The 23,580-nt window shown below is 45.4% G+C and overlaps 1 protein-coding gene across 7 annotated transcripts; it reads left to right on the forward strand.

Moving 5' to 3' along the window:
• Positions 1-50: 50 nt before the first annotated feature.
• paplna (papilin a, proteoglycan-like sulfated glycoprotein) lies at positions 51-22,003 on the forward strand. Of its 7 annotated transcripts, none has more exons than XR_013653283.1 (28): positions 51-276; positions 1,983-2,053; positions 2,629-2,732; positions 6,291-6,351; positions 6,482-6,584; positions 6,725-6,855; positions 7,890-8,013; positions 8,180-8,260; positions 8,337-8,509; positions 8,873-8,996; positions 9,083-9,209; positions 9,286-9,351; positions 11,568-11,772; positions 12,005-12,181; positions 12,258-12,408; positions 13,392-13,466; positions 13,811-13,994; positions 14,100-14,184; positions 14,533-14,656; positions 14,942-15,341; positions 16,098-16,256; positions 17,751-17,878; positions 18,116-18,166; positions 18,246-18,392; positions 18,813-18,940; positions 19,045-19,150; positions 19,999-20,174; positions 21,596-22,003. XR_013653283.1 is itself a non-coding variant. In XM_023951621.2 (28 exons), exons 1-28 carry the CDS (start codon positions 66-68, stop codon positions 21,769-21,771), a joined length of 3,855 nt encoding a protein of 1,284 aa, XP_023807389.2. In that variant the 5' UTR covers positions 51-65; the 3' UTR covers positions 21,772-22,003. The 7 variants fall into 7 exon arrangements, 4 of the variants coding, with proteins under 4 accessions (XP_023807389.2, XP_078797301.1, XP_078797303.1 ...); XM_023951621.2 differs by having other exon boundaries at positions 18,112-18,166; positions 19,042-19,150; XM_078941175.1 differs by having other exon boundaries at positions 18,112-18,166.
• Positions 22,004-23,580: the final 1,577 nt, after the last annotated feature.

The following is a 23,580-nucleotide window of genomic DNA, read 5'->3' on the forward strand; positions in this document are numbered from 1 at the left end:
GTTTACACGAGGAAAACCCTCCTCCACGCGCGGGTCGACTGTTTTTTACAGTCTAAAATTACACAATGGGCGTCGAGCATGTGTGCGTTTGGGGGGCGGGGGGCGGCTGTTTAAATGCCGCCCGCTGGAGGCTGAACCAACAGGAGTTCCTCTCAGAGAGGGGGGGTTCAGACACAGCCAGATCCCAAACCGGCGCTCAGACGCGCCTTTGCGCTGCGCCCTGCTTGACGCGCCGGATCAGGACCTCAGGAAACCGAGTCGAAGCTGCAGAACCAGGTGAGGAACTCTGCATGGCACAAGGAGAAGATCCACATGTGATTGATGAATGTTTCCACGAGGAGCTTCAGCCAACAGGCGCCGCGTGCTCAGCTGACAGACAAGCAAGATGATTTGGTTTGATAAGCCTGAAACGCCTGAAGCTGGAGGAGCTGCCTCAGCTCCACATTACTCAGGGTTCATGATCTCAGATGTTCTGTGAGGGATTTACTAAAAACAGAGAAGAAAAGCTGAGAGCTGCAGCTGCTGCTGAAGTTTGTTCTTTCGCATTCAGGTGCTGCTGATCAAAACTCTTTGTCATCACGGAGGAGAAAACAGAAGTTTAGAGTCAACCTGTGGGGAAACATCAGCGATCTTAGTCTGTTTGTCCTCCTCTGTTGTTGTTTTGCTCCAATAACTTAGATTCAGCTCCTGATCAGAGGCCTGAAGGTGACGTTACAGACTTTGAATGTGGAGTGAATTTTGTCATTTAATCTGCTTTCACACAGCACTCTTGGGTTTGAACCAAACTGTTAAAAAAATGCCCACAATGTAAAGAATCTCCAGGTTCTGCTAGTCCCCAGACTCAAATGTTGATGGAAAACATTTTCCAACCTTTTCGTGTCATTTTTGTATCAGAAATGCATGAACTAACTTCTTGTTTGGCTCTGTGGATATCAGCCCTGCCTTCCCACTGTCATCAATCACACTAGAGTTCACTTACAGTCCTGGTGATCATGTGAATCAGAAATCTCTTGTTTGGTCCACATCAGAGTTCAGGGGAGCTGAACTGTGATCCAATCAGCTCAGAGTGAAAGTGCTCCATCAGGAGTTGCTGCGACCCTCCAGCAGGCTTTGATACCCGCAGGGGGGATTTCAAACCTTTGTTTCTTTAATCTGCAGTAAAAAATGTTCGACCCCCAGTCAAACATGTTAACTGTAACAAAAATCCCACTTGGAGAAAACTGTGGCAGGCAGCCGCTGTTGGTTGGATTTGTGCACCAAACATGAGTCCATCCTGAAGTCACGCGTGAGGCTGTGGACCTGACAGCTAAAGGTTTGACTGGTCATCCCTTTGCCCCGTCCAGCAGCTCACACCGGGGCAACTTCTCTCTCAGGTGGGGTGTTGGGAGGTCAGAGGTGGAAGACCGAAGGAAAAAAAAAAAAGAGCATCTGTTGTTGGTGGAGCTTCAGTTGGAGATGTGCAAATGCTGAACATTCATTTGCTTTATTTCCAAAAGGAAACAGAAATATAATGTGGATTTCTTAAAGAAAACTCTCCTGTTTGGTTCTGAATGATTAACAAATGAATGGAGCCAAAAAGATCAAACAAACAGGAAGACTGTTAAACAGTGATGTAGACCAAAGAAGATGCTGAGTGGAGATTAGTAATGGAGGATCACGAGGGAACATGTGTGTTTTTTCAATGAAATGATAAGATTTGTTTATTGAAGAGAGGAATTCATCGACTGGAGGTGAATGGCTGAAATATTTCAGGTTAATCTGCCTAAAAACATGAAGATTTCTATTAGTGGAGGTTGAAATGATGGAGATTTTTCTCCATACATCACCGGAAATCCTGTTTGCCGATGATAAACTTGTATTTCAGGAAGAGGCTTTTAAACTTTTATGATGAAACTAAATGACCAACGGCTGATTCTGACGCTTCAGTTTGACCTTTTGTGAGGATGTCACCCTCAAGCTGTTCAACTTTGTTTTATTCTTAGGTTTTCAGAAACTGTTGAAGATGTTCCTGCTTTTGATGATTCTCCAGCTGCTGCTGCCTGCAGCGTTCACGGTAAATTCTTCATTTTCATTCATTCATTCATGTTCTGCCGTTTTATCCCTTTCGGGGTCACGGGGCTGCTGGAGCCTATCCCGGCCACTTGTGGGCGAAGGCAGGGGTCTGTCACAGGAATTCTTCACTTTTCAACCTAAAAACAGAGAAAACTACATTTTAACTATTAAATAGAAACTATGTGAAGTTTAAGGACCAACTTTTGGATTTCTTACAAGACATGTAAAGACTTTTTTTTTAAGTGCTAAAAAACGTTTTTGGTCTTAATAGTTTATTTTTGAAGTCTTTGCAAAAGATATCCTTTAATAAAATCAATAATATCATCCTGCAAAAAAAACCTTTAAATTATGTGGAAGTAGTATTACAATCTGCACCGTTTAGAGGCAAAATAAAGAAAAACATTTCTGTTAAAATCTTAATCTGGTTTTAAATCATACCGGCAGCAAAATTATGAAAAATGTGTTTTTATTTTGGTTTCTGTAAACATTTTATGACCATCGAAAATTTTTATGTCAGCTTTGGTTTGCAGAAATGTTGTCGAGAACGTCCAAATATGATTGTTGTTCTGCCTCCAGGTTCCCAGCATGGATGTCTGGGACTCGTGGGGTCCTTTTGGCGAATGCAGCCGCAGCTGTGGTGGAGGCGTGACCACGAGAACCAGACGCTGCGTCACTCACAGGTTTGGCCTTATGTGATTCCAGGCGCAGAAGGTAGCAGCTGATCACTGAAATGATCCTTCATGACGATCTTCAGTCCTCAGACTGACAGTCCTGCGCTTCAGTTATGAATATTATGGCATGCAGACAACCGTAGTAAGACAAGACCACATCATCAACCCTCCACCACCATGTTTGCCGTCTGGAGTCAGGCGTTTGTGCTGAAAGGCCGTGCCGTTTCACCTCAAACGGTCCAAAAATTGGTTTCATCTTTCCGTTGGACACAGTTTCACTTGTTTGTTTGAAAACAACACAAAATGCTTGACAAGTGTGCGAAACATGAACACCCCACTCAAGCTCTACAATCCCATACCATAACACTTCCACCAACGTGCTCAATAGTTTGAGATGTTTTGGACATGTTTGGGTTTTCTATGGATGAAAAGGTTTCTGTCTTCTGATTGGACGGTTTTGCTCCTGAAGTGGTGTGATGACAGGCGCTGTGACTGTCCTGTGTGAGACGCTTCAACCCAGAGACGCCTTGGCCTCCGTAAGCCACTGTTTGATTTTCTACAGAACCAAATTATCCTTGGGAGCTTGACCTTAAAGCCCGGAGAACCTGTGGGGTCAAATTTTGTCACTCATTTGAATCCAATTTTCCATCTTTTAAAAAATGTTTAATTGCTGTTAACCCCCCCCCCCCCCCCCCCAAAAAAAAAAAAAAACCCAAAACAATAGTGGAATTAACTTTACAAATGTTACTCGAGACTCCAGAAGGAATTTGATGCACATCTGCAATTTCAGATCCTCAGTTTAATCTCAGATTACCTTGTAGCTTTTACGAAAGACATGTTTTTTATTCTTTTACCGCTCCTAACTCAAAAAACAACATTGAGAGCAGCGATTAATTTGAGAGCAGCGTCAGAGGTTGGAACAGCTGGGATTTCTCCTCGCCCTCTGATCGCTCGGCATGCCGTGGAGTTCTCCCCGCGCTCCAGGCCTGAGCCGTGCCTGTGGGCGAAGGCGGCAGAAACAACAGGAGCGGGTTTCCAACATGTCCATGCAGCCGTTGAGAGTCAGACAGTCTGTCCGCTGAAGCTCGGTGGAGATGACTCGCAGGAAGACGCCCTGACGAACTCGCCGGATCTTGTCTGCCACAGAAGATTGGGATTTCAGGCTCTGAGTCACTGTTTGCTTTGCTAAAAACAAATCAGCTTCTCAAGAAATCGACCCCCCGGCTCAGAGATGAAACTTTCCTCAGTCTCCAAACTTTTGGAGGATCCGTCTTTTTGCTAGAGAACAGAGTCTTTGGCTTTGCATTTTTCAGTGAAAGGTGAACGGTTGTGTCTCTCATGCCTTGCTTTGGGGCCTCAGGGCGGTCGGGTACTTTTTGGGATGAATTCATCTTTTATCTACTGTTTTGGATCACAGACAAAAAAATAGGCTGCTGTCTTTTAGAGCAGCAATTGGGAGATTTTGATGTAGGGTTGGTTAGGAGGTTGGAGACTAGGGCAGATTTACTTATACAGGTATCAATTGAAGAACCACAATGGAGGACATAGATAAAGAAAATGAAGCTTAAAACTGCATTTCTGAATATTTCTTTCTTCTAATCGTTGTGAATCAGGAGCAGATGAAAAAATGACGTTCTAAAAAGATTGTCGCAGTGACGTAGGTGCTACAAGCTCCCTGCTCCGCTCTGTTGTGATGCGTCCATGAACGTCTTTGGTTTTCTCATTTGAGCTGGAATCTGGCTCAAAGCTGTGCAGCTGCATAGCTGCAACATCTGCACATTTTCATTGCAGCGATAATAGCTGCGTTTCTATTACCTAGGAAATATTCCAAATTGGATTTGCAATAATAAATTCACTTAATGAAAATGTGACAAGTTTGAAAAAACTCGCATTTATCGGAAAAGAGTTTTGGTGCTCGGAGGAGGTGGTTTTGGAGGCATATTGAGAATGACGTATTTGGCAACACTGCAATGGAAACCCTCCTTTTCTAAGTCACACGACCAACAACCGGATGGCAACACCGCACTTCCTGGTAGGAACTGGCGCCCATTGTCGCCACCAGAGGTCCCACAGGGTCACTCTCCTCTGTAAACACGGCCTGAAGAAGACGCCAACATCTCCTTTGATAGGTGATGATGAGCGCTTGTGCTGTGGCAGAAGTGTGAATGCATCTGCTGTCAATCAAAGTATTGTTTACACATCCGTCGGCATGTTGGTTTGTGTTTATTCGCATAATTATCATTTAATGGAAACAGTGTCATTGTGAAATTGTGGTTTTTGGACATTTGTAGAATTTCGATGATGTTTTTCGCAAGTGTGTGATGGAAACGCGGCTAAAGTTAAGTTGGGGCTGTGAGAATCTTGACGCTAGCAGGAGAGATTGCAAACAGATGAATGATGGGAAATGAGGGAATGATTATTCTGTGTTTCTGCCGCTCTGCAGAAACTATGTCCTAGAAAATGACACAGGTCATTGATTTGGGCTAAAAATGACATAATCTTAATTAAAAGATCCACAGACGATCATAGGGGCCTTTACAGAGTTACTCTTCATCGTCTCTTTAACCCTAAGTAACCGTATGTATAATATTGGATAGACACTTTTCTGAGACTCTTATCTCATTAGCATGATCCAACATTTCTCTAGAATCTCTTTGTTTATAACTTGGTCCATGTTTTCTGTCCTGTAGTTCGTCATCATTCCACTAGGGGCAGTAGTTGCTCATTTCAAAATGGCTACTTTGAAATCTCAAGAACCCCTTTAGCGGGAAACGTTTTCCTAATTATCAAACCTTCATGGTGATGGTAACTCATCTATTGTTTTTGCTTTGTTTAATGATTACTTTCTAAATTGAAAGTATGTAAAATGAGTTCATAAGTAATTCTTTATAATAGGATAAAGTTACACCAGGTTAAAAATTTGTGGATCAAATGAGAGACTGGCTAACTAAGTTTTTTTTTTTTCTGAACATCTCAATGTTTTTGGATTTTAAACCCAATTGTGAGCAAAAACAGCCCAAAATATCATAACTGATACCATCTAGATCTCATTAAAACTGACATTTCAACATTTGTTTTGTGGATTTAATCAAACGGTTTAAAAGACTCAAGAATTTCCCAATAATTTGAATTTGCTGTCTATTCTTTGATGTCGTGGGCTTTACATGGTCAAACAAGAAGTAACAGCAGGTGTCATTTGACACTTGGAGAAAGATTTTTCTACTGAAAATCTAACTCTGAGCTAAAGATTTCAAAGTAAAGTCACTATCTTATTTTAAAAAATACAGCCAATACATTTCTTTTTATCTGTGGTTCTTTCGCAAACCAAAGCCAATGAGCTTCTTTAAGTGAATCAACCATTTTTACACATTGAGTTTTCAGCTTTCATATGTCAGGATATAACAGAGACGCCTGTCCTCTGCCGAGTCCCCCAACGAGCTAAAGAAGACCTCCCATGATCCACATCTGCAGTCCGACACGAATGATTCACTGATCAGAAACTGCAAAGCTGTTTCTTTAGCAGAAAACCTCAACGTCCGAGTTTAATCCAGTCTTTTCCACATCCAGGACAGACGGAGGACACAACTGTGTTGGACCGGACAAATCCTACCGCTCCTGCAACATCCAGGTGAGCCATGAAGGCTGGAGACGTCTCAGTGTTTCTGTCAGCTCTATAAACATGGAAGGGAAACTCTGGAAACAGGGTTCTGTAGAGGAACCATCTCTGCTAACCTCCTTCTTGCCGATGCTCCTCTCAGGACTGTCCAGAAGGTTCCAGGGACTTCCGGGAAGAACAGTGTTCCCAGTTTGACGGCACTAACTTCCAGGGGAAGCGTTACAAGTGGCTCCCATATTACGGAGGTCAGTGACTGACCCCAAACCTCATGTAGCCGCAGAAGTCCGGCTGGAGTCTGGGTGGAGCTCCGCCTGGGTGTAGCTCTGCTGACTGTCTTTCTCGGTGTTCGGATGAATTCATGAAGCAGAGTTAATCTCACCGACAGCTGAAAATCCGTGCGAGCTGAACTGCATGCCGAGGGGGGAAAACTTTTACTATCGCCACCGCAGCGCCGTGGTCGACGGAACGCCCTGCCATCCTGGACGCAGGGACATTTGTGTGGGAGGAGTCTGCAAGGTAACCCCACAAACACCTACATGTGGTAGAAGCATCACACAGAACTGACATTCACCGCACATTTCAGACCCCCACAGTAACAGACACTGATGTGTTCGGAAGATACATGGATGTACACACGAGTGATCACATGACAAAAAACACAGCAACACAAAAACAATGGGATTAGAAACAACCGACCTTAAGGGAGGTCATGAACATGGAACGTACCATTGTCGTGCGTGTGGGTAAGTGTCTGGTGAAGTATTCATAAGGAAACACTCACGACCTACGGGTGACGCTGTCCTTACGCCAGCACACTGAATGCTGCGCGCATGGGGTGCGTGCACGTGACATGTAAGCGCCCGTAGGACGTCCTCACAAACTGCAGTCTGGTTGTCTCATTTCTAACAGTCAGGCTGCACTATGGAGCGTGCACGGATCACACGAACAGCACTAACAGGATCCTTGTACAGTCTGCAGGAGTTTGGGGAGTTCTAAAATAAAAAAATCTGTACAACACGACTGCGTCTCACCTACGTCCCCCTTACCTGTTGAATGAAGTGTTCGCTACGACCTGAGTGTAGAAAAAAACATCGGCAACGTGAACATTTTCTCTGTGATGGTTCACTGAGCGGTGTACCATCTTGATATTTCCTACAGGTGACCATTCTTCACCTGCAAGGACAAGTGGGACTAAGACTTTAGGTTTATGTCGGCCTGAAGCTTTTAGATGTGAGTCACAGCAAGACTCAACAACAAAAGCTGATGTCCGTCCAACAAGGAGGTGAAGAGAACTGATCTGTAAAATGAAGCTTTCAACAGTTAGTCTGAAGCATTTCCTGCACTGACGTGCTGATAGGCGGAACCACCTCCTCGTTCAGAGGAGCTTATAGCAGCTGTGGAAACACCTCCATGTTCTGGTTCCGTTCTCATGGAGTTCCAGCCCGTCGGGCCTTTGCTAGTCGCCTTCACCTTTCACCTCACGCCTGACGTCTTTGATCGTCACGTCTGATCCTGCAGTTTTCAACATCTGCTGACTCTCTGTTTTTTAGCGCCTGGGCTGCGACAACATGCTGGAGTCTCCTCTGCAGGAGGACCCCTGCCTGCAGTGTGGGGGGAACGGCCAGTCCTGCCACCTCGTCAAGCACCGCTTCACTGTTCGAGACCTGCCGACAGGTACGCTGGTCAGAGCGGCTCACACGTACGAATGCACTGCTTCCTGTCCCAGAAGGATGAAGGTGGAACCACAGCTGAGCTGGGGGCCGAGTGGACGCCCCACAGCTGATTGTTGGACCAACATCTGTGGTTTCTGAACGTGTCCGCTCCACCTCTGTCCCCTCAGGCTACAACCAGGTGTTCGTCCTCCCGGTTGGAGCCACGAGCATCAGCGTCAGGGAGATGACGGCCACCCGGAACTACCTGGGTACGTTCTACTTCCGTCAGACGCGTCTGCGTACATTCCTTCGTCTAACAAAAGTGCCGCCGCTCTGTGTGACCAGCGGTCAAAAACCTGCGGGGGGAGTACTACCTCAACGGTCACTGGGTGATCGAGTTCTCCAGAGCCACGCCCATCGGAGGCACCGTGCTTTACTACCAACGGGGCGCCGAGGGCGACAACGTTCCTGAAAGTATCATTGGGCGCGGCCCCACCACCGAGCCTCTGGTTGTGGAGGTAAAGAGCTCAACGTCTGACCTCACCTCACCCCACCTCACCTCACCTCACCTCGCCACGACCCTCAGAGGAGGAAACGGTTCAGACTCTGAGCCTAAACTCTCCTGTTTTCTGCTGTCCATTGACTTTGGCTCGCCTGCTTCCATTTCTCTTTATTATGTTTATTTATAAATAACAGAAAATGCCTTTTCTTACCGCTTCTCCTCTCCTTTTTATGACTGGACACCTTCTGTAGCAGCAGAGTTTCCAAACTTTTCAGTGGAAGTTTTCATTCATGGCTTTTGTTTGCTAAAAACCAATCATCTTGTCTTTGAATTTGAGGCTCAAACGTTTGCTCATTTCTGTTTTTGGTTTTGCTCGCAGCTCATCAGTCAGGAGCCGAACCAGGGGGTGGAGTATGAGTATTACCTCCCGAACGGACGCTCGCGGGAAGGCTACTACTGGAGCTTCGGATCCTGGTCTGCTTGCAGCAAGGAATGCGGATCAGGTCAGACTGAGGACCCGAGTCCTCGATGAAAGTCAAAGCAGAATGGAGGAGAAAAGGACCGTCTGCCTCTGGGTTCCTTTCTTCAGGTTACCAGTCTCGACTGGTCTTCTGCACCATCGACAACGAGGCTTACCCGGACTATCTGTGCGCGTCTCTGCCCAGACCTCAGTCCAACAGAACCTGCAACCCCCAGCCCTGCCCACAAACCCGCAGGTAATCGCCGAACCTTCCCAGGGTGCAGTTCTGCCTCTCCTCTGCTTATTGACCGTGTGTGATGACTGTCTGAAAGGATGGCGTTCCTCTACGCACCACAGTTGTGGAAATCCTCAGAGCGTCCTAGAGCCGCTGTGTTCAGGTAACACAGGGTCTGTAGTTAGAGGTTTGGCTGAAGTAGTTTGTTTGTAGTCAAAGATCTTCCTCCATCTTTTTATTAATCCAGGATTTTCAACGTCTTTAACTTTACGGCTCCTGTTTTCTGAGCGCCGGCGCCTCCTGGTCACCTCAGAAAACGTTACTATTACTACTTCCTGCTTTTGTCACTGCATGCTATAGAACAGGGATGGGCAGACCAGGGCCTGGGGGCCATATGCATAAACTATTTAATCTGAAATTAATTTGATAATCCTTACTGTTTTATTTTTTTTTCTGTAATTCTGGTGTCTCCATAGATCTGCATTTGGGTGCAGAAAGTAGTTCTACATCCATGTGATGTTGGCGGATTTTTTATGGTCTTTTTTCCGGTCGTTCCAACAGCACATGAACGCAGCATTTCACTACAAGTTTGCAGTTTCTCTGAAGGACGTCAACCTGTTGGAGCAATTGTATGAAGTAATATTTATGCCACCCCGTTGCACACAAAACGTTCTAAGTTACAAATAAAAACAGTAAATATTTGCTTTCACTTTTTTTGTTTTGTTTTCCAAAACATTTTTTCCTTCAAATTTTTGTTTTTTGTTTTATAAAGCTGGACAACAGGAACATCAGCTGGTTAATGGCAGCCCTGTCACACTAAACTGAAACTAATGTGGGCAAAATCAAAGATAGGAAAAAAGTGAGATGAGACACAACGCATGAGAAAACATTGTTTTGCAAACGCAAAAATACTATTTTATAAAGCAAAAAAAAGCAAATATTTGATATTTTCATTTACAACTTAGACAGCTTTGTGTGCAAGGTTGTGGTATCAATATTACTCCATACAATTGGCACAAAAATGGGAACAAAAGACAAATGTTTTCATCCACATTCCATGTTATTTCTTTCTCTTTCTCATCAGTCGTTTAAGAACCCTTTGTGACCCACAAGTCAAAGGTTTGCCCACCCCTTCTAAAGAAAACACCCTCACTGTTAGATTAAGCTAATTTTAGTTAGATACTACAGTTTCAACGATTGTTAGTAGATTCTCTTATTTATGCTGTAACCCTAAACCTGCTTTGAATTGTGTTTGTTTAAGGGAACAGGAATGATGTTTGAATGGGCTGAAGGCCAGGAACATCACTCTAAAGAACATTCTCCATGTATTGACCTGCCGGAAAAGTGAACGTTATCCTGCTTTACATACAACTAATCATGTTTTACAAACAGAAACGACTTAGCTGCAGTTTAAAGCTGCAGACAGAAAACAGCAGAGTCCCTCCTGAACCAAAGAAACCTGGAGAACATCCACCGGAAAGTGAAGACTCCAACAGCTTTTACTGGAAAACTATGAAGCAAAACCAGTGACTGTATAAGAGAACTGGACTGAGTGACTCCTCCCCCTGGCATTATAAACAGGAAGTGGCTCCAAGCAGCCAAAATCCTACAGACGTCTGTAGAGAAATAAACAGCAATTACTCTGTTGGTCAGAAGAACTATATTTGATCTGATACCTTTTTCTAACACTTCACTATTTTCTTTCTGTAGTTCAAGTTATTTAAGTTATAAACTGGCCAACCAAATGCTTCACGACCAACATTCAAAACCTGTGACTGATTTTATATATGGCCTGCTTTAAAAGCTTTAGGGACGTCCAATAGGCTGACGGGTTTCCATAGAAACTATTTGTCCAAATAGTTGTCCGGCTCCAACGTGGCGGTGTCCGCATCCAGGTCTCAGATACAGTCAATGAGCAAAATCCACACTTTCAAAATAAAACTGCAAAACAGGAACAGGAAGTTGAAGAAAAGAAAATTTTAGGTAACATCTTTGACGGGATTGAAATATTAAAAAAAAAAAGAAAATTTTAACCTTCTCCCCTTTTTTTGCCTCATTTTTCATTTGAAATGGGAGTGAATCTTTTTAAAGAGAAAATAAATTTAGTTTTCTGTTGTACCAAAAATACAAGTTAGAGATAAATCTCATGAACTGCTTTTGATCTGTTCCTGTTCTCTAGCTTTTTTAAATGAAACAATACTGTTTTTAATGACTGCTGACATTAGGAAACACTCTTGGATTTCCTATTTATGGTCCAATTCCAAACACAGCATAAATGTATGGATATTTTCACAGTAAGTCTCCATGGTTACGTGTCCCCGCCCACATAACCAGACGTCTTTGTTCCGACTCGTCTTTATTTCTCGGTGGTTCTGTCAGCTGGACGGTCGGGGACTGGAACGCCTGCTCCGTCACCTGCGGCGGCGGCTCCCAGACACGCAGTGTGCAGTGCGTCTCCCATGATGCTTCAGGCCCCCGGGTGGTGGAGGACGCGCTCTGCGCCGCCTACGCCGAGGCTCCGCCCTCTCTGCAGACCTGCAACATGCAGACATGCGCAGAGTACCATGTGACCGGCTGGAGCGCGGTGAGTACACGCATTAAAATGATTCTATTGAGGAAAAAATCAAAATGTGTAGATGAATATTTTATTTTTATCACAAGGAAAGTTTAATCTCAAGAGAAAGTCAATCAGGCAGGAGATTGTTCTAACTCAGGGGTGGGCAAACTATGGTCCGCGGGCCGGATGGCACGGATTCAGCCCGCGGGCTGTAGTTTGCCGATTTGGTCTAACCGGACACGTTTGTGTGTCTCTGCAGTGCTCGGTGAGCTGTGGCTCAGGTGAACAGACCAGGAGTGTCACCTGTGTCGGATCAGATGGTTTGGTCCTCCAGGATTCGTCCTGCGGCACTTTGCTGCGCCCCCCCGCGGTGCAGCCGTGCGTGATGCCCGCCTGCCCCAGGCACATCCGCTGGCACGTGGGTCCGTGGGGATTGGTGAGCACCCGACGGGACGTCTTTCTCCGGCGCCGTTTCTGCTGCTGGCTGAAGACCCGTCTTTGCTTCTCCGCAGTGCTCCAGGAGCTGCGGCTCCGGCTCACGGGAGCGGCAGGCGGTCTGCTCGGACCAGGACAGGAACCTCTACCCGGTGGACCGATGCGGCGCGCAGCCCCGCCCCGCCACGGTGGAGCGCTGCAACAGCCAGCCGTGCCGCAGCCCTCAGGGTGAGGTCACACGTCTTCCTGTTCTGTTGGGTTCTGCTGGTCGCGCCAGAACTTCCCTCCTCTGTGACGACAGATGTGCTGCTTTTAAGAAACAAATGCCTCCTCTCTGATCGTATTTATGCCTTTTTCAAACAAATCCACACAAACTATTATGCAAACTGTATTGAATTAAACTAAACTACTACTAAAAAAACATATTTTTAAGCAAAAAGGGAAAGAAAAAGGATCTCTGCTGCTGAAAAGAGTTAAAAAGCTCAATGCCTTCCGTGAGGTATGAAACCTTGGATATTTCAGGAAAACCTAGGCGTGATCATCATCATACTGTTAGGAGATTTGTGGCTGATTAGAGCACACACATGTTGGTGGGGATAAAGGCAGAATGGCAACAGTTTCTGCCAAGTTCCAACAAGGCAGCCACGTCAGCAAGGAGGTGGTAGAGTCATGGTTTGGTTGGTCTCTTTAGGTTCCCAGAAGGTGTGAAAATTGACTTTCTTCTGTGGAAAAAAACAGTTTTTTTTTTGGTAACCACCTCTACATGATTAAAGGAGATAAACTGAAGGTGTGGCCCCCGCCCTCCCCTGGCCTGGCATCCTACTGCAAAATATCTCTGAGGGTGGGAGGCCAGTTCACATCCAAGCAGCAGCTCTGGGAGGCTATTCTGACATCCTGCAAGAAAATTCAAGCAGAAACTCATAGTTCAATGGATGCGAGTTGACTTGAGTGAATATGACCTCTGAGTGCTGGAACTTGAAGAAATGACCTTTTTCTCCAGTGGAACCTTTCAGAACTCTGCGGTGCGCAACACTGTGGACGTGGATTTTAATGTTTGAAATAAATACTGTTATCACTGGGAAGTTCATTGATAACAGTTCATTAAGGATTTCACTTAAATTGACTGCAGTCTCTATTTTACAGCTCAATTCTTAAAGGACTGGAGGTCCTGACAGTAAAAACTGCCTCACAGTTTTTTTTTCTGTCTGCAGTTGTCCCCAGCGTTCAGGACCCACAAGGTCACGACCCCCTCGCCGGCCTCCTGCCGTACCTGCCAGACGATGCAGGTCAGAGGATTTTACAGACTATACAAGGTCTGATTTCCCTGAAATGTCTGGACTTGGCTCTCACAGCCTCTGGGTCGCCTCTTCTCCGCGCGTGTCACTCCTGTACAGCCCCCCCCCCCCCCGCCCTGCACTAATTATCCTGGCCTGATTGACATGTTTTCGTCATTGTTGGCCTCGTTAAAATATTTCTGAAGCAGTGAACTGTGCCGAGGCTGTTCCGTGCGCCGTTCACGGATCGCCGTCCGTAGGACACGCCCTCTCTGCTCCTCGCCCAATCGGAGCGGTCTGGGTTGCAGCTGGAGGCTGACGTCTGCGTCCTCTCTCTCTCTCTCTCTCTCACTCAGCCCGCAGAGGAGACCAGACGAACACCATCCACGACCCCCACAGCTCCGCCCCCGCCCTCCACTGCAGCCAGTCCTCCTATGGCTGTTGCCCCGACAGACGCTCCGCAGCTTTGGGCCCCCGGGGTCACGGCTGCCCCCGGGCTCCAACGCCTGGCCCTGGGCAGCCCCCCTGCATTCAGACCAGGTTCTCTCTGTTGTTCTGGAGGATTTTCCTCCTTTTGCGGCTGTGCGGCCACAGATTGTTTTGGAAAATGTTTGTGAGTTTTTTTCCTTTTGTGCCGTTTTACAGATATGGTTGCTGCCAAGACGGCCTGACAGCGGCTCAGGGTCCGAGCAGGCAGGGCTGCATGGAGACGGCGGCCCCTGCTCCCACAGTAAGAACTTTGAGATTATTTTGGACCTGTTTTAATAATCCCACAAACAACAATGCAGCCTGCATTTCATGAGATTTAACGATTATTTAATGCATAGAAATTTACAGTTGAAATAAATATTATAAAAAACTGCAAACCTCATCCTGACTGAACCCCTCTGTTTGGGGGTTTGGACTTGTCCTTGACTCCGCCCCCTAGACACACCCTCTGGTCAAAGCAACTGAGGTGTGAATTACCTTCAGTTCAGCAGCGAATGCAAAAAAAAAACCTCAAAATTTTGACAACACAATAAATCCTAAAATAATTTCATCAAAAGCGAAAATCATGCAGCAACACTTTCTGGCTCAGGTTGCTTCTCTTCCGACCCAAAACGCTGCTGGGTGTCGAACCACCACCTATGGATGCTGCTATGACAGGACGTCACCTGCAGGGGGGCCCAATGGAGAGGGCTGCCCAGACCCTCCCAATAACAGTAAGTGACAGAGAACATGAATATCGGGTCAAAAACATCTTTCCGTGTCATTTCTGAGTGTTCAGCAGAACTTTAGGAATCTTTTCTTAGAAATAAACACATCTTTTATTTTTTGTTTTAAATGAAAATCAGCAATTTCTCCTCAGTTTTATGCTTTAAACTGAATGGAAAGGAGTTTTTAATGTGTGAGACAAAGCACAAATCCAGCAAAAACCATGTAGAAACATGGAGCTGGATGCTAAATCCGGCGTTTCTGATGAAATGAAACGACTTCCTGTGCTGCAGTTGAGCGATCCGTCTGCTCCCTGCCCCGCGCCGCCGGCTCCTGCAGCAGCTGGGTGTCCCGCTACCACTTCGACATCCTCACGTCCAAGTGCACCCACTTCTGGTTCGGGGGTTGCCACGGCAACGGCAACAACTTCCTGACCCGAGCGGAGTGCCAGAGGATGTGCCCGGGGACGGCCCCCGCCCAGCGTCGGCCCGACTCTCCGCCCGCGAGAGATCCCGCTCCTGCAAGGACCACTTCGGCGGCAGAGGTCGCGGGGTCCTCCGCCGGGGGGTCGCGCAGCACGGGGAGGGTCCCCGCGGCGCAGGGCGCTTCGCCCGTCCGACAGGCCACGAGCGCCGCCGCGCACGCCCACAGGGGCAGGGCTGTCCTGCGACCCCGCCAACCGCCGGCTGCCAGGTAAGACCCCCCGAAGACGCAGGCTGCCTCTGCTCCGCCCCCCACCCCCACCTTCAGAGGATCCAGCTCTGAAGAGTCAAAGACAGAGCCACTCTGAGGATGAAATCCTGGGATTCAGCTGGACGACTCGCTCAGTCCTAAAATGTTTCACAGAAACGATGCAGAAACTGTGCGAAGCAAACGCAGCATCCTGAAGTCTGCAGCATATCAAGCAGTCACGGACATTTCATGAAGCTCCTAATATCTGTTTAGTTTTGTTGACTTCATCTTCAGCTTTGTAGCTCCTCCTAGCTCCACAAACCCCGCCTGCTTTCACAGCCACGCCCCCTTTCTTCCCCGTCTGGAAAACCTCACGCCGTCAGGCGACAGACAAACGCTTTCCCAAAGGCTTCTGGGACTCTTTGGCTAGAATAAATGTTGGAGCTCCGTGGGTCTCTCTTGTCGTGTGTCGCTCTCCTCTGTTGTCATTGAATCAAACTAATAAAGCTGCTGTGATCCCGTCATTCTAACGCCCGTGTCGTGTCAGGTCTGCTGTCTGAAAGCGGTGAAGTTGTTGTTTTGTGTTGTTCGTCCCGGCTCACCTCCTCCTCCATCATGCATGTGGACCTCCTCTTCCGCCGGGTTTTGGGCGCTCTTTATGCTTGCTTTGGTGACCAACAGTACAGCATAAAGTGACTTCTTTTTTGTTCTTCTTCCAAATCTTTCCTTTCGTCCCTTCCTCCTTTCGCTCGTTGGACCTCGTCTCCTTTTGCTCAGCTTGACCCTGGGAGGTGTCACCATCGACAAGGGCGACCCCGACAGGGTGGAGGCTTTGGTTGGCCAGACGGTGGTGCTGCCCTGCAGCGTCAGCCCCCCACCTTCAGCCTCTGTGGTCGTGGAGTGGAGAAGAGACGGCCTCCCTCTGTCCTCTCACAGGTCAGCAGAAGCCCAATCGGGCGGCGTGAATGACTTCAGTCAAGTCGGGGTGTGGATGTGACGTTTTAAGAAGCAGTTTGTGTGTCTGAAATGGTTTCTAGTGTTGCGTGACGAAAGTTTGACTGATTTCATGATGACTTTTTTTTTTTTTTACAGAAGTTCAGTCTTTTCACAGACAAATTCTCTTTCAGCAACACAAATAACGTCCCAAAGGATAAAATGAGAGATAGAAAAGCTGAAGAAGGCTTAGAAAAACGGATGCACATCAACAGGAAAGTTGTGCCGTTTGTGCCACAAAAGCTCAGATTTGATCCGAACCGGAGTCTTTTCCGAAACATTTTTGATTTGATTTGAAATGGTTTATTTCAAGCAATCAAAGCAAGAATAGTGCATAAAACAAAACAATCAGCAGTTAAACATTCACACAAAGACGAATCAAACTTAAGATAATTAGATATAAAAATTAAATATTACTTGAAAGAGAGTGGAAAGAAGAATCCCACCCTGTTCTACCGTAACCATTCTATTACATGATTTATCCGGTTCCTAACTTTTACAGACCTGTGTGCGTGACGGGAAACGGGACTTGAACTTCAACTATAAACACAGAGAACAACGTTCAGCCCTGGAAATATGTGCAGCTTGGTGGGCATGAATTTCAATAATAGAATAGAATAAACACATGGGAATAACATCAGCCAGTAAATAAACTCCAACATTGCAAAAATAATAAAAAACAGGAACTGAGGGAGCAACAAAACTGTGACAAAACAGATGATCCGTGTCGCTGAGCACATGTAAATGCTGAGGACAGTTACCACACAGGAAAACAGCTGTGAAATACAGCTGTTTGTCGTCAGCTTGAACCTTGAGTGACAGGGGGACCACCAAGAAACATACCTGAAAAACAAACCAAAGTGTAAAACCCTCACAGTTGTGATTTGTTCTACCTTTAATCAAGTTGAAACAGTGAAAATGTGGTTTTAGTTTGACCTAAAAACTCTAACTGAAAAGGCCAGAGTGTCTGTTCTTACCTGGATCAGGTCTCACACATCCAGAAAACAGCTCAGTGGATCTTGTAGACTCCTTTGTTCGCTGTAACTAAACTATCAGGTGTAATAAAGTTTTTTTGTTGGTGCAGAAAATGTCCTCTACTGTGTTTAAAGGACAGCTAGGAAGAATGAAAAAACTCAAAAGACTTTTTGCAAAACTGAATAAGGAGCTTCTGTTTCAACCAAAAGTTTTAGTTCCTTAAAGGTGAAGATGCTTAAGACGTTCAGGTCCCGCATGGAGGGAGGTCCTCTCTGAACCGGCATCCTCCAGGAGAGTCAGTCTGGACCTCTGATGCTCGAGCGTTGCTCAGACGTTTGCATTTGATGAGCCAGATGGCTGGGCCGTCTGTATTTGTGCAGGAAACGGCCATTTCATTGTCATCCTGGACCACGCCAGGCGCTTTGCCACAACCCCACCCATGTGTTTGCTCCTCCTCCTCAGGCATCACCAGCAGCCCAGTGGGTCCCTGCTGCTCGGCCCGCTCGCTGAGTCCGATTCGGGCTGGTTCCTGTGCGTGGCCACCCGAGAGCGGGAAAGAGATCACCGCTACGTTTACCTGTCTGTCACAGGTGCTGCCTCACCTGTCTGTCCCAGTTACCCATCAGGCCTTTCAGATAGATCATGATGGGATGCCGGAAAGATGAAAAAACTAATTTGATTAATAAAAGAAACCCACTGTACCTAATGATATGAAGTGAGAAATGCAGACTATCATAATTGTACTTTTGAAAAAACTAAAATGCACTTTTACTTTATTTTATTTTGATCATATCTAAAAATTTTAACATTTTCATGTTTAAAGACAGACCGCCTCAGCTCGCCCCCACATCTCTGCCCAAAGATGCTTCGTTTCCACGGTAACAGCATCCTAAGAGACAGAAGCCTGAGCTCTCCATGGTCCTGAGGAGCATTCAGACGTTGTGACGTCTCCTGCAGGTTCAGCATCGAGCGCTCCGGCTCGTCTGCGGTAGAAATGAGGAAAGGCCAAACGGCCCGACTGCCCTGCACGATCGTCCCGCCTTCGGCCCGGCAGTCTGTCCACATCCAGTGGACCAAAGACGGACGGACCCTCAGCGATTCCAGGTCACTTTTTCCCGTTTCTGTTCGGATGTGACAAAAAGCAGATTTAATTTTTAAGCTTATTTGGTGGGAGAAGTCTTAGCTTTAAGGATTTTCCCCATCATCAATGGGATAGTTCTTAGAAAGCAGGCCTCTCAGTTCTCATGAAGACAACGTTTCAGGGTGATGATAAAGGCGATTTTTCTCATCTATGCTTTGAGCTTTTGACCCATTGTTGGTGGCATCAGAACCGCGTTAGCTCAGAGAAACATCTTTTGGGACGTACCTGAAACATTGTTTGTTAAAAACGGAATAATCATAAGAAAAAAAAAACACTTAGGACTCTTTGAAACTAGATCAAAATATGATCAGAGTGAGACTTTAATGAGTTGAGACAATCAGAAAAGATACCAGAAGATAAAGATCTTTGCTCAAATGCTGCAGGGTGACCCAGCGTTCAGACGGCACCCTCATCATCAGCCCTTTGAGGTCTGAAGACTCGGGGATCTACACGTGCACCGCGGCCAGCCTGCAACAGCTGGAGCAGAGGCAGCTGCAGCTCAGAGTCCAAGGTGATTCAAACCTGCTGCTTCCACGGCTGCAGACAGAACCTCTGATGCAGGAGCATCTTTACGGCGTCATCCGAGTCAATCTTTCATCCTTTATCACTTAGCAGACCTGAAGATCACCAGGGCTCCTGATAACATCCAGGTTTCCGAGGGCGACCGAGCTCTGCTGCCCTGCGTGGTGTCAGGAGACGACATCAACATCGGCTGGTCCAGGTGAGGCATCTGAGGAACGAGCAGAGCTTTACATTCCTAAATCATTCCTGAGGAACATGGAGAAACATGTATATTCAGGTTTTAGGAACATTTAGGGCTCATTAAGGAACAGGATTCATTCTGAGAGCTCATCGGAATTTTAGCTCCAGTGTTTGCTGTCCATTTAATTTATTTTCTACATTTAAATCCAGAAAAAAGGCTACTTTGAACTGATTAAAAAACTATTTTTGACTTGGACATTTTTAAAGTAAATAAACAGAATTGCAGATAACAATTTCAGGTTGTGAACATAATTTAGAGTAAAAAACATCTGTTTTACAGATGATAGTTTTTATTTAAAGAAAAAGAAAAATGCATCTGATTTTGATCAGAAGAACATTTAAAGGAAAACAGTAATGGAGAAGGTTTAATCCCTAATCCAGGATCAATGATAAGAGTCTATGTTTCTTTAAACAAAGAGTCTGAATGAAAAGGAAACAAACATCAACGTAATCATACGTACAGAAGAACAGCTTTAGTGGCTCCTGTTGGAAACATCTCAGCCTCTAATTTGCTGCTTTACCTTCTAGATATTAAACGAATAAATGTGAAATAGTTGATAGTTGTTTTATTGGCTGTTTTGTTTTGCACGATTTTCTCTTAATGAGCTAAAAAGAAATGATGTCAAATATCTGAATGAGCGTCTTTAGAGTCAAATATTCAGTTTTGTTTGAATGTCTGTTTGAATCTAAAAGATTGATTTAAGTTTTTGTTACAAACTTCAGGACAGAAGTTTTCCTTTGTTTCTGAATTATTCTCCTAAAGCCTAAAGGTTCCTGAAGTTCTTTCCCGTTCTGTCCTTCTGGAAGGAACGGCATTCCGGTGCGTCCGGACGGGCAGAGGGTCCTGGTGTCGTCTGACGGCAGCCTGATCCTGAACGACGTGAAGCTTTCTGACGGGGGCACGTACACCTGCAACGCCTACACCGGCATCTATTCTGTGAGCGCCACGGCGGACGTGAGAGTCACCAAAAACACGCCAACGGGTAATTCTCTGTCAGTTCTGAGTCATTTAATCTATTCAGGAAAACCTTTGGGCGAAAACATCTGGTACTTTTTGGAACACGCCTGCCGGAGCTTTTTAGGATTGGTTGTCCGGTGTCTGCATGACCGGAGCAGGAGCTTGGTTCACATGGCCGGAAGTTAGCCTGACCTGTTCCCGGTGCATGTTGGACTCCGGCAGGGCTGCCCTTTATCACCGGTTCTGTTCGTAGTCTTTATGGACAGCATTTCTAGGTACAGCCAGGGGCCGGAGGGGTCTGGTTTGGGGACCACAGGATTTCCTCTTTGCAGATGATGTTGTCCTGTTGGCTTCATTGAGGCAGGACCTCCAGCTTACTTTGGGGCGGTTTGCGGCCGACTGTGGAGGGGCTGGGATGAGGGTCAAGTTTAGAAAGATCGGAGCGTTAGATTGAGAGGCGGAATGAAGCAGCGTTTGTAGTTATGCGGTTGTGGTGAAGAGAGAGCTGAGCCAAAAAACAAAGGAAGCAATTTTCCGGTTGATCTTCGTTCCAATACTCACCTATGGTCATGAGCTCTGGGTCATGACCCAAAGAACCAGGTCCCGGATACAAGCGGATGAAATGAGGTTCCTCTGTAGGGGGGCTGGGCGCTCCCTTAGAGAAAGGGGGAGGAGCTCGGAACCGCTGCTCCTCCACATCCAGATGAGCCGGTTGAGGTGGAATCTGGTCCGAACGCCTCCCTGGGGAGGTGTTCCAGGCATGTCCCACTGGGCGCAGGCCCCGGGGAAGACCCAGGACACGCTGGAGAGACAACATCTCTTGTCTGGTCTGGGAACGTCTCAGGGTCCTCAGAGAGGAGCTGGAGGAAGTGGCGGGGGCGAGGGAAGTCTGGGCATCTTTACTTAGACTGCTGCCCCCGCGACCTGGGTCTGGATGAGCAGAAGACGATGGGTGGATTGTGATTTCATGTCAATCACACGTCCACTTTCTAATCTAAGAGCGTTGTGATCTTTCACATAAACTGATGAAGTACAAATATTGTTACGTGACGTTAAAACACAAAATCATAAAAAGGTTGGATTCAAATTGTGCGGATGTTTGTTTCCACGTCCTAAAGACACGGGGGCTCGCTCCATTACTGCACAGTCAGGAGGTCCTCTTTGCATTAAATACTAAGTTCTGTTTAACTTGAACCTCTTCTGATGGTCTTGAAGGCCTCAAGGCCTGAAATACACAAACGGTCATGAACTGAAAACCCAAAACCTGAAATAGTCTTTATCTGTTTGGACGTTTTGTAAAAATTGTCGGTTACTTTGACAAAAATTTTAATTCTTTGGGGGCAGATGAAAGATTTGCCCTGTACTTTACCCCCCCCCTCCCTTTAAGAGAGCTTGGTGTCATTTTCCCGTCTTCTTCAGTTTCCATTTCCTCTTCTTCCTCTGCAGATGAGGACCTGCTGCCCGACTGCGTGGACCAGCCCGAACTCGCCAACTGCCGCCTCATCGTTTACGCCCGGCTGTGCTCCAACCAGTACTACTCCAGCTTCTGCTGCGCCAGCTGCGCCTCTCAACGCCCGGTTCGGGCGGTCCGCCGGAAGCCGCAGAAGACGGCTCCAAACTGAGGTCCTGAACGTTTGGCCCGAAATCTAACAGGACGAACGTCTACGGATGAACTCGAGCGATCAGACTTTAAACTTCTCTGTTTTTTAGAGAATCGTTTCCATGATTACCTGGCAGGTGATTCATTTAAATATTGTGACTAAAACCCACGTGTTGGTCATGTATTGTTGTCTGCACCATGCCTTTGTATTGTTTTTATGTGAGTCTTTGATAATAAAGGTCATATTTTGCTAATAGCTGGTTGATGTTCCAGTTTGTTCCAGCAGGAGGCGCTCCGCCTACAGGTCAGGAAGTGCACCAACAGTCTTCAGGACTGTGAAGAACCTTCATCTATAGGAGACGACAGGACAGCCTCAGAACGTTTGTTTGGTTTTTCTCCATCTCTAAACTTTATTCCTCTATTTTAGTTTTTCATGTTCTGTTTGTTTCCGCGTATGGAATTTGGAAGAAAATTGGCCGAAGAACATTAGTTTCAGCGTTTAGGATGACGTCTGGATTCTGACGGAGATCTTTCTTCAGCTGAGGGCTGCTGGATCTGCGTTTTCTGTCAGCAGATCCTCTGATCAGTTAGAACAGAAATGTAAAGATCTGCTAAAGGTCAAACAGCAGCCGACTGTCAACAAATGTCCATCTAAATGTTTAACATTTATTTATATTTGCAACAGCTCCACCTTTTAGTCTTTTTTATAGTTTCCTGGAAGAGTTGCAGAATGTATTTGATTGTATTATATTTTTTATTTTTGTTGCACATTTTAATTTTCCTTTCTTTGCCCCTTGATCCTTGACCTCTCGTGTTGACTTTCCCCATAATAGTATCAATAAAGTTTATCTTATCTTTTGTGTTTGTTTCAGATGTGAGAGCAGAGAGATCCTTTAAAAACGAAACTGAGGAAAAAACATGATCTGTCACTTTGCAGACGACGACCTGCTGTTCCAGAACAATCGAGCGCCGTTTCTACAGAACTAAGAGACAAAGAAGCTCCTCTTTACAAACTCAGAGACAGAAAACAGTCAAATGTATATATTCTGTTTTCTTTTTTCATTCTGGCCTTTATTCAATTTTATTAGAATTTCAAAATAAAAATTGTTTTATCCAAAACATCTATTTGCGAAATAAGTTTTTATGTTTATTTGTGTCATTTATGTACATATATTTGTTACTTATATTAATATGTTTTTGTAAGTTAATATTCTACCTTTATTCAGCATATCTTTATTACTATTAAAAATTGTTTTTTGGCCTTCATGAGGTTCATCATCGCCAGTTCTTTCCTTTCAGACGTTAGTTTGCTTTAGTTTTTATCTGTGAATCAAGTCTGTTGTCTTTTGGTCCCATTTAAAAATGTTTCATGAGGCAAAAAAAATCGTTTTTTTGATTCTTTTTTTCCCCTTTTGCTTCAATATTTTGATTTAATTATCTGGAGTCAGCTCCTCATTTCCTGCATTTTTGGGAACTTGGACATAAAATGATCCGATTAGTTTGCTCCGTTTATTTTGTTTTTTTTTAACCTTCTGATTTACTTCCATTTCTTCATGTGTGGTTTCTCATCAAGATGTTTTTGGCCATTTAGGTTTCTGTACTTCAATTATTAAATTAAAATGGCAAATAAAAAAACTTAACAACAGCTTTGAACTTTTGTTCACAAATAGTTGTTTAAATCCTCCCTATTAGTGTTCAATACCCAAACTTTTAATTCAGTTTTTTTTTAAATAAGATGTTAGAAGCTTTTCAAAATAAGAACAAAATGATATATTTTTGTGTTAAAATATGCATTGATTTTATGATACATTTTGGATCATAAAAAGAAAAA

This window comes from Oryzias latipes, chromosome 22 (assembly GCF_053564925.1).
Source record: "Oryzias latipes strain Hd-rR chromosome 22, Olatipes_Hd-rR_3.1".
Classification (NCBI taxonomy): domain Eukaryota; kingdom Metazoa; phylum Chordata; class Actinopteri; order Beloniformes; family Adrianichthyidae; genus Oryzias; species Oryzias latipes.